Source organism: Chenopodium album, chromosome 16 (genome assembly GCF_948465745.1).
Source record: "Chenopodium album chromosome 16, dcCheAlbu1.1, whole genome shotgun sequence".
Lineage (NCBI taxonomy): Eukaryota > Viridiplantae > Streptophyta > Magnoliopsida > Caryophyllales > Amaranthaceae > Chenopodium > Chenopodium album.
In genome coordinates, this window is record NC_137849.1 from 48,708,618 (window position 1) to 48,719,875 (window position 11,258).

The 11,258-nt window shown below is 35.3% G+C and overlaps 1 protein-coding gene across 1 annotated transcript; it reads right to left on the reverse strand.

Annotated features, from left to right (window-relative positions):
* Nucleotides 1-114: 114 nt before the first annotated feature.
* On the reverse strand, nt 115-10,748 carry LOC145586838 (vesicle-fusing ATPase-like). Its single transcript, XM_081643777.1, has 22 exons — nt 10,518-10,748; nt 9,945-10,104; nt 8,970-9,065; nt 8,790-8,874; nt 8,496-8,546; nt 7,293-7,460; nt 6,985-7,139; nt 6,793-6,901; nt 6,035-6,134; nt 5,813-5,868; nt 5,081-5,146; nt 4,901-4,983; nt 4,641-4,774; nt 4,078-4,288; nt 3,754-3,885; nt 3,612-3,672; nt 3,461-3,520; nt 3,127-3,185; nt 2,959-3,046; nt 1,301-1,423; nt 662-727; nt 115-469 (listed from the first exon to the last, which is right to left on the reverse strand). Exons 2-22 carry the CDS (start codon nt 10,100-10,102, stop codon nt 326-328), a joined length of 2,205 nt encoding a protein of 734 aa, XP_081499903.1. The 5' UTR covers nt 10,103-10,104; nt 10,518-10,748; the 3' UTR covers nt 115-325.
* Nucleotides 10,749-11,258: the final 510 nt, after the last annotated feature.

Here is an 11,258-nt window from a genome sequence, read left to right on the forward strand (position 1 = left end):
ACAGATGAAATGTAACATACAATCAAAAGATACAGGATTTTAATAAAGATAACTAAACATGCCACCGAAGGCCATTTATCCTAATTTTAAAAGCTCAACATCTGACAAAACTGGTGAAAAAATGGCAGTACATACATACGTTAAATCTTTAAGGTATACACACCGGCTAACTACAAAACCATGGTCAGAACCACTGAATGGATTCAAAGAAAAGATAACGGTTGAAAGAATATAAAAATTAATAACACAGCCAATCTGATTAAAATTACCGTGAGAGCTAAGACTGGTGAAAAAATCAGTATAATAACATGCTGCTTAGTGTAAATCAGTACCGGACAAGATCCTGAAGACATTCATAAAAGTGAGATATGTCAATCTTTTCTTGGCCAGAGTAAATGGCTTCTGCTTTACCTCCTTGTTCACCTTGAGCAGCCATTTCAATTAGCATGTACACTTTCTTGATTGGCATCTGCATAATGACAAACAGAAATAAAAAAAGACGAAAAATCAAGGGGCAACAAAAATTTTGGGCACAAATAACATCAAACTCAATATGTCCTAAGAATCCTTGATCAAGTATAAACTACGAGCTACTCTAATGTAAAACAAAGTCATAGTTAAAATCAATACGGGGAAGAAAACTGAAAGAGGATGAACTTACATCATTTAGGGCCTCAGCAGCAGAATCTATGTCATCCTCTGAGAAGACATTTAGTTGCTTCAACACCTGAGTAAGGAGAAGGAAAAAAAAAAAAAAAACAGATTTAAGAACCCAATCAAAATAGAAAAGGACGCGAGCTTTACATAAAAATGGAGCAACTAGCAAAATCACCCATATCTTTTGTTTTTGCACCAGGAAAACCTTTATATATCCTATATCCTAAATGTCAATGAAATTTTCAATTGCACATGCTAACCAGATAATAACCCAAAATCATAAGTTATGCAATCTACATGGCAGGCTACCACATACATAGCCAGAATAGTATAACACCACTCATTAAAAACACACAGGATATCCAGACCTCATTACAAACCAATGTTACCTAATTCGTGGAATGTTTGGTACATAATAAAGGCATGGGGACACAAGTCGCTACCTGTTTGGTCAAACTAGTCTAGAAATGTACCATTGTACCATGATCGTAATGTTTATTTACCAGGCAGCTGATTTGTACTATGTTCTACATTCAAACCCCAGAAAGACGTACTTTCTTTCCAACATGCGCCACAATCACATTAAAAAGAAGCCCCAGAACAACTTTAGGTCATGCTTTTACATGGAAAAAGATTAGCTAACCTTTCGTGCATCTTCAGTTTTCAAAGTTGGGACATTATAGGTGACAGAGAATGCATCACGAATGCCAATTGAATCCAAGAAACCAACTTCACTGGTTGTCCCTAACACAAGAAGTTTCTTTCCCTGGAGACAAATGATCAAGTAATGAGACTTAAGATATGGAATAATGCACTGACATACAGCACAGCAGCAGTCAATGGTAAGAAATAAATTGATATCGGAGTTACTATGATTTACATATAGGAGTTCTAACCAATCAACTAAGTTTTCTATTTGGGAAAAAAAAACTAGATAAAATAAATTTCTACCAGATTAGTCTCTATGGACAATGCTAAAACGAACAAATTGTAATCACACCATCCTTTTGAGCCCCCACATACTTTCATCATATCATAAATCCACATTATAAGTCCAAATCCTGATTTACGTGCATTGGAGCATTAGACCAATACACCAGAGAAAGATAGATCCCAAGTGAAAAGTAAAACCATAGCCACCCAGGGCATAAACTTGTTCATCCACCCCAAGGTCCAAACTAGGTTACAATACCCACATGCTAATGACAAGTTAGAATCATCGTCTCTCACAAAACATGGTAGCAAAGCAACACTGCCCTCTCCTCTCCTCGGCAGAATTTCTCTCCCCACTAGCCCTTTAATACCACAATGTATAGCACATATAGAAGAATTAAGACTAATCTTAAGGTTTCAAACTCGATTATGTTGCTGAACACTAGTGGAAGAACAAAGACCAGTTGCGTTCACAGGGTAGCATCTTGTGGACCATTCCATTTAGATGTATGAATATAATCTCAAGGAAAGAGTTATACACCACTTTTGATTTCAAACTTCAATCCACAACCAAGTCATAAGTCGATACACAGCTATGGATCATGGAACCAAACTAAGGTCATCCTATAATAGCTTCCTGTTCAATGTCTCTTACAGGCATATATTGCAGCTACTAAAGTAAATTACTACATAATCTACGGACACTATACTCATTCACAAGCATGCGAATGTTGGCTATGATTGGACCTTAAAGCTGCAGAGGATGTTAAGAGTAGACGTGGTAACAGAGTAATAGGTATACTTCCTAGTAAAACATGCATGAATTTGCTAGCATCACATGATATTTGCACTCTTGCCACTTGTTTACACTCACAACAATGGCCTAATGAATAAAGGCTAGGTACAGCATAATTGCATTGCGACTGAAGTTGCAATTTTTGTTACAAGGGGATTGGGGATCATGATAAGCAAATTGTGATTGCAAATATAACATTACAGAGGTCAGGGAAAAAAAGACCACAGGGTTTTCCATTAAACTCACACATTTATCTCTCAAGAAAATGATATTCATCAGCAGATGACAGAACACAGAAGTGAGTTTTTTCTGCACCTATACAGTTGCTTTTGAGCAACTACAGGCTTTTAAGCTAGTCTTCGAGGTTATTGTCAAGTGAGTTTTAAATGACATGGGTTCATAATTAGAGTAAGTTGTTAGCTGTTCAGAAAAAAAAGAGGGATGAGTAGAAAGGGAAGCTAGGAACCTACAAATAAGTAGATAGAAGAATTTGAAAACAGACAATTAGTTAGAAACTTCTGTATAGGGAGTAAAAACTAATCTTCGAGCAAGGAAAATTTCAAGAGACACACCAGTGGGGGAAGTCGTTTCAAGAGGACCATCAATGTTTGCGAGATGATATTTGAAAACCGAGGGCCAATAGCCACATATTCTACAAGCCTGCAGGATAGTATTGAGTTTATGATCCAACCAAAAGAAACAAAATTAAAGGAATAACAATAAAACATTGTCAAAGTCACCTCTCAATGTCATCAAGTATTATTACGCTCAGCGGTGACCTATAAGCATCTTCAAAGACCTACAATAAAAAATTCAACCAAAGGTGCATAATCAAATATCAATGACAGCAGTGCGTAAACGGACAAAAATTACAAAGGGAAAAAATAACATGGATGCCATAATGCCACATGCACTAATGTGGCAGTGGTGTGCTTGTACATGTGTAACACTAACAAAGTAACAAGTTTAGAGATACATGATAATGAAAATAAATACACATTCTGAACATAATTACTATACTTCATTTTTCATAAAAGGTCAAGAACTACAAAAGAAAGAGTAGTAAAAATGAACCTTGACAATATGTGCACATTTAGTACTCTCACTGAGACCAATCATGGATTCTGCTGATACCTACTCATTATTTACACAAACAGAAATAAAACATGTTACAGTCATGGATCTTGAAAAATGGCATGATAAAATCAACAAGTAGAGAACTTACAATCTTCACATATGGGAAATCACTACAGATACCAACTGTAGCAGCCATTGCAGTCTTCCCACTAAACACAAACAAAATCAGAAAACTGTAAATAGATATTCAAAAACAGCAAGGAACAAGGGCAAGGAAATGTAATTATTACCTGCTACTTGGACCTTCCAGAAGACAAGTCAAAAGTGGGCTGCCTTTGCTAAGTTTTACTTGTTCTGCTAGCAGCATAGTGCGTTGCTGGATGTGTTCATGGCGTACACCACAATCCACCATTCCATTGAGCCTACAAGTTTTAGTAGAGATGTGATTATAAAACCTCTAATAAAAAAATATCTGCATAATTAATAGGAGGCATGCTAATTACAGCCAATATATCACAGCTTCTAAACTACCAAATGGAAACGAGGTATTAGTTAAAGCTAACTAACAAATTAATATCCCATATGAAAGAACCATAAGACCCTTACTATCTTACCTGCATCGTTCAAGATCACCGGTAGATGCTCCAAATGCTGGTTTGACTTCTCCTATAGCTTCCAAAAAGTCGTGCATAGTAACTTTTATGTTTTCCTCATCCACTGGCTTATTAAGATCATCCATGTTTAATTGCCGGTTCAGAGCATATGAGACAGCACTCTTAACAACACCTTCGAGCTCTGCTCCACTATAATTCTTTGTTCTTGCAGCTGCATTAATGTGTAGATAAATTTATATATACCCTTCACATCATATTACCAGACGTATAAAAGTTGTAGTGCTAAGATTAGGAAGCCTAAAAACATAGGAAAAAAAAAAGTTCAGTTAAATAAAACATCCATCTTACAAGGGTACAACAGGCAAATAAAATTCAAAAGCCTACAGTAAATACTGTTACATCATTTTATCAAAATGCTTATGAAACTGAATGCCACAGGAGACAAAGAGAGTAATTTTCTACTGTCTAAGGCACATCAATGTGAAATTTTATCACCATAGTTCAATATAAAGCAACAAGAAGATACTAGAGACCTCAAAAGCATTTACAACAAATTCACATACCCAGTTCAGCCAAATTGATGTCTGTTGCAAGGAAAGAATTTTCTTTCATCTTGGTTGTATGAATTTCAAGAATTTGCAAACGACCAGCTTCATCAGGGAGGCTTATCTCCACTTGAACCTCTAAACGCCCAGGCCTGTCCAGAGAAAACTATCACCATGGCTATACAATAGTTACAAAATTGACTTCAAAAGCTGAGCGGTTTATCTAATAAAAATGGAATGTTCATCAATGAAAAATCGGGTACCAGCAAAGAGCTCACCTTAAAAGTGCTTCATCAAGCAAATCTTTTCTGTTAGTCATCCCAATCAACAAAACATTATTGAGTGCCTCCACCCCGTCAATCTAAAAAGCAAAAAGCTATCAGTATATTGGCTATCTTACTTTTTATCTGTACAAACACATACCATTTTACATTTTAGAAAGCCAATCTTTAACCTACCTTGGTTAGTAGCTGGTTGACAATGCTATCATGGACACCTGTACCATCCCTAGTAGAGCCTCTAGACTGCAAATTTTAAAGAGAAAAACATATCAGAAACTTGGTCTAAGCATACTAGAAAAGATCTGCAAAATCAATATAGCTTCTTCGTTTCTATGGTGATTATTGTACTTTCCATTATAATGTGATTAATGTCCCAATTGAATATCCTAATCCATAAGGGTTACTAACTTATCATCAGCACCAGTTTTTTTTTTTATTTCAAGCTATCTCCACTGCATGTGTACATAATGGATCAAATCCCCCATTAACTAGCTCATTTATTACTCCAGCATAAGTAAAAAAATCATTAGGAATTTAGAACAATATCAGATCGGAAAGATTTATGTAAATATAGAGTAATCAGAAGAATAACACAATGTTCCATAAACAATGATTCAGGCAATCAAAAAAGAATAACAGTGTGAACATCAATTTTCTGAAAAATGATGTGCTCAGTATAAGACAAGGGCTTCCATTAGCCCCATAAACTTTGTACACACAGGATTGACTACAGCAACTAGGCAGATAATGAGGGATGACAATTAGTTGTATAATGTGTGAAGCTTCATGTGCAAACAAGCATGCACATGTGTGTAGTATCCAGGATATAAATTAAAAATTGGAACCCTAGTCCCTAGGGTGATGACGAAGAACTATTAAAAATAACTGTCATTGCTCTCGATGCCTTACCTTACAGATAGCATCTATTTCATCAAAGATAATAACATGCAAGTCACTTTGATCCCCTGAAAAGTACAAATTAAAAAATTAAGCAGTAAAAAAGAAAACCATACAATAAACAATGTAAAAAAAAATCCATTACTTTCTTTTTGATCAGTGACAACAATAGAGCCAGCACAAGCATAACTCCAAATGACACCAGCCATATGCAATGTATACATCTCACTTTACCTCGAGTTCTCTGGTCTTGCTCAGCATCAGCAAATAGATCCCTGATGTTCTTCTCAGTTTCACCAACAAACTTGCTTAATACTTCAGGCCCATTGACAATCTGGGAAAAACAAACATATAAGCCACAGCCATATGCAGATGTACCAATCACCACTTCTAAATTTCGACTTCTGTAACCAAAGTAGAGATTTTCCACAATTAAACTAGACCAAGACATATAGTCTGTGTTCTGAGCTTCCAAAGAGGAATGTATTGTATTCAAAACAAATTATATATATTTTTTCACTCAACATACCCCCCTTCCACCTAAAGGAGATCAAAGTTACTAACATGAATCCCTTATACTAGTGTACCTGTCCTTCACTGTCCAAATGCAACAGATCAATTTTCACAAGAGGCACCTCATTAATAAAACTTTGAATCAGAATCTCAATCCATCAATCAAAGTCTAAATTACCGGGTTGAATAAGGGACTGAGATCAAAGTTCTCTTGTCCAAGAATGGTAATAAATATGCGGAGAGTTGAACACAGGAAAAGCTGGATGTCTTCTCAAACAGGGCATGAAAACTTAGCTATTTTTTTATAAGTAGGAAGCAATGATTAAAAGTCTGGAATTTGAGTGGTCAAGAATTGAGATCTAAGGATCATCACAGTTCAAATTGAACAAGTTGTAATTAAAAATAATCGTAGTAGGAATGAATTTGCCAACATTTCTCATTGTCTAAATTATAAGTCCATAAAGGTTCACTTGAAGTACCTTTGGATCCTTTCCATTTAACACCTTTCCTATCTGACGTGCCATCAGCGTCTTGCCAGTACCAGGAGGCCCATACAGAAGCATTCCTTTCACATGCTTGATGCCCAATCTATGGTAGTCAATGTCAAACATGTATCAGTCATTTATAGAATCAATATTTCAACAACATACCAGCTAAAGCTTAGAAATTACTTGCTAGTGACATGGGGAGGAAAAACCCTAGAGGCAAAAGCTCTTCGAAATATATCTGCAAACTCTGCACTCAGACCACCTATACCAAGTGCCTTCAAATTGAATTCTTTATGCTTAAAGAGGTTGCTGCTAGCTGATTCACGTTGATTGATTATCTGAAAATTACATTAAAAACTGTCATTCTACAGCAATTCTAACAATCATAGATAACTTCACAATATCAAAATATTAGAAAACTGGAAACATACAACAATCACTTGATCCAAAGCCAACTTCTAGCAATACATGTTCAAGGACGAAGAGTTTACCTTTATTCCACTGCCTCCTGCTGCCTCAAAAATGATATATGTGTCTGCTGACAGCATCCCTCTTTCAATATCTGATTTTTCCTGCCCCTCGACAACAGCCTGGTTGACTGTGAAAAGAAAATTATTGCCTAGGTATTCAAAAGTTACCTTTTGGCCCACTGTCATGATCTGCATAAGGTCATTGTGAAAATATATTAGAGGTGCACTGGACAAGCAAAATAAGAAACAATATATCCTCTTTAACTGCACCTTCTCCAGTACCAGATTAGGGGAACACCCGAACATACCAGCATTTCTGGCTAACAGACCATCAATAATAGTCCTTGTTCTCAAGTCAATTTAATTGACAAAAAGATAAAGAATTCAGCTAACACATTTATACGGTGTCCCAAAATAAAAGTATCGACTTTTATAGGATTGTACCTTGGCCTTAACATACATGCAAAGTCAATTAGGAACTCATAAGTATGGAGGTAGAATAATAGCTACCAGTTAAACAAATTGCTTTAAGAACATGGAAAAGATTATCCCTCTTGTTTCCTCATACATGTTAAATTGTCCTCATTGATTTCAAACTGGCAAAAGGCATACCAGGAAGATTGTCTAACAATGTGGAATTGTGGATTTATAACAAGTGAACAAAATCCACACAAACAATTTTTGACAACCTTTGTAGGGGGGAAGAAGCAAACAAAAAGATGGGAGGAGCTATAACTTACACTCTCTGAAATAAACTAATATATCACATGGTCTTCCATTTGAATGACAGTAGTCTATAAGGTGACAGCACAAAAGACGGGGAGGAAGGGTTGGTGCAACATTAGCATGCTTTTTTCTGAAACTAGGAAGTTGGACATTAGGTTAGGTATGATGACTGTTGAAAATGATTTTGAATGTTTTGTTACGAAGGTCCATGAAATGGTAATTACTGTCAGAAGAAATGGGATTTTGACCTTCAACAATTATATGTTTAATCCTTTAATTTGTTTGGCTAGTAACTGTGACAAGACCAAAAAGACCAACAGTCGATAAATGAGGTCAAAACCATCTTTCAATACAATGAGAAATCTAGTGACATTGTCCTGGTGTACAGCAGCATCACAGATTACAAGCATGCAAATGAAACTCCAGATAGTCCCTAACATTTAAAAAAAAAAAAAACACTGGAGTGAACCAAAAAAAAGGAAAAATCAACAAACTTGCCTGGTCAACAAGTCTCCTCTTTATCAATTGGGTCACAACAACAGCATCAACCTGACAACAAAGACATTTCAGGAATAGATTCATAGAAACAAAAATGTATTGCATCAAAAATCAATACGTGTACAGGATAAAAGACATGTAAAAGTATCTAGTTCCATAAAACACTCACGGCAAAGAAAATTGAAGCATCAAGTTGCCAATACAAAAACATATCTTTCGAGAAGTAAGCAAAAGCATGAAACATTAATCTGCAGTAAAATCGTACAAAGTAACAAAACCTATAAGAAAATTTACCTGTTCATCTCTTGCTTTTGCTTTGGACAAATAGTCCAATTCAAGAGTAAGCACTGTAATTTGATTATTCTGAGGAGGTATGAATCTACAAAGAAAAATGCAAAAAGAAAAATATCGTCAATAATGAAGCATGAAAATCATCAACTGGTTTGAAATTATCAAAACATTAAACCACCTAACCTTTTGACAGTAATGGGGTCCCCGGTAGAAACCCTCAGATACTTCCGTTGGACAGAATTAAGAGCTATGCTCCCACTGGGTATATCATCATGAGCAGTGGGCAGTAGTTAAGGAGAAAACAATGCTGACAGAAATTTAGGTAAAGAGCATGGAAAAGTTCAAAGAAACATGCTAAGATAACTCTCACATTTTGAATAATATGCACACAAAGAACCACAGCTTGAAAGTCAGAGCAAAACTCTAATTTATAAGTACAGAATGAGGCTAAAAGGTAAAAACAAAATAATAAATGATAAATGTCAACGATGAAAGATCATGCTTAGATCCTAGGCAATCAACATGAATAAACTTACATCATATGCACTTCAGCATTTAAAGGAAATGCTAATCATAGTCAATCAAGAGTTGATATTAACGGTTCCTACTTTTTTCAGCTGTATGTTGCTGCGTCAGCTAAGATATCCATGGTTTCTTCAAAGTACATATGAATACTCTTTATTCTTAATTTTTAAGGACACCTCGATACTAAACCATCTAGCAGACACATGATGCAGATAGAGGAAGAGCAGCAAATAACAATTAGAAGAACAACTACAGTTACAAAATTTGTCCAACTAAAAAATATGTAAATGCAGACTTTCTATAATAGCAAATAACCCGCAAGTTTATTATTAAAGTTCAAAATCGAGCCAAACCAAACAAAAGGACAAGAACACAATATTGTGACATGCAACCTGAACCTAAATTAATTTTGTTGGCACATAAAATATGGTTAGAAACAAGCAATCAACACAATACATTCCGTAGCTGAATTCACAATAACTTTAAAATAGAATCACATTGTCTACAACATAACAAATAAGAGAATGACAATCCAAATAGCAAAATCACAATATAAAATCGGCGTAAATTTCGACAACTAGATTGAATGAAACAAAAAGCAATTGAAAAGTAAGAGTGTAAGAGGAAGGATATCCAACGGAAAGGACCCAAGTATCGCCAACATAGGCAAAAACCACACGCGATCCAGGAGCAGCAAGACGGCGAAGATCAGCAACAGAGCAGTAGGCGAGATTAGTAGATACCAGATCTCTCGCCGGCGTGTTGGTGACGATCATGGTGTCATTCGCCATTTCTGTACAACAACAAAGCTTAAGAGAGAAAAATATACAAAATGCAAAGGTCTTACAATCATATTATATCACAAACCATTACAAAATCATGAAGCTTAAAAACTAACAAATAATTTATAACAAAATTGAGCTCAAAAAGTTTCGAATTGAGCATTATTCCAGGTCACTGAAAATGTACATCAGAGCAAGCATAATCCACTAAAAATTCGATTACAAATCTAATTCGAGACATCCGACATTGATTTTGGTTATAATTCATAATTTTCTTCAAGTTCATGAAATCTCTAGAACAAAAATGAACCCTAAATTTGATTAAAAACCCTAGAAATCGAAATTCGACATCAAAATCAACCGCAAAATGCAACAATTCACTGAAATTTCAACGCAAATGAAGGAGAGAAAGCAAGTAAATTACCGCGAAACAGAATTGGATGAAAGAGAGAGAGAAATCGGTAGAAAACGCCGTTAAATAGAAGGTGAGATGAGACGAAGAAAATGAAAAGAAGTTAAAAATTGAAATGAAGAACAGAGAAATAAAAACAGACTTAGTTACGAAGGAAGAAGATCTCGCGCAGACCAGACTTGTCTTTCATTTGTCTCAGACTTCCTTCTCTCCACCTTTCCTTTTATTTTTTCCCGCTGTTACGATTTTTTTTTATTTTATTTTTTTTAATTTTGGGGAAAAGTACTAGTACTATGTTATATTTGTTGCGTTCTATTCACCAAAATTTCTTTAAATGGAATTACAAAGTATGAAAAATATTAACGGATGTAATGAATAAGACAAAGTTAAGTTTTATACAAAGTCATGAGCATAACTCATGTAAATTGTGGGTCAAAGCATGAATGAAATGGCTTCGGATGTCAAATACGTATCTTAAGGTTATTTGGGAATCATGATAGGTACCTAGATACATAATATTGTCGGATTCAAAAATGATACGTGGAAGCAAAATTTGAAGGCTATAATTACACAATACATTACATTTTCGAAGATTTTGAGACCCGATGAGTAATGGTAGGTCGTTTTATATTGTTTGAAACCTAGTATGAACTGTAGTCGATCATTTAAAGACCAAATGTGACATTTAATTAATGTATAGAGGTTTGCATGGACCATTGGAATTGGCTAAATTAAAAGCTTAAAGACAAAGTG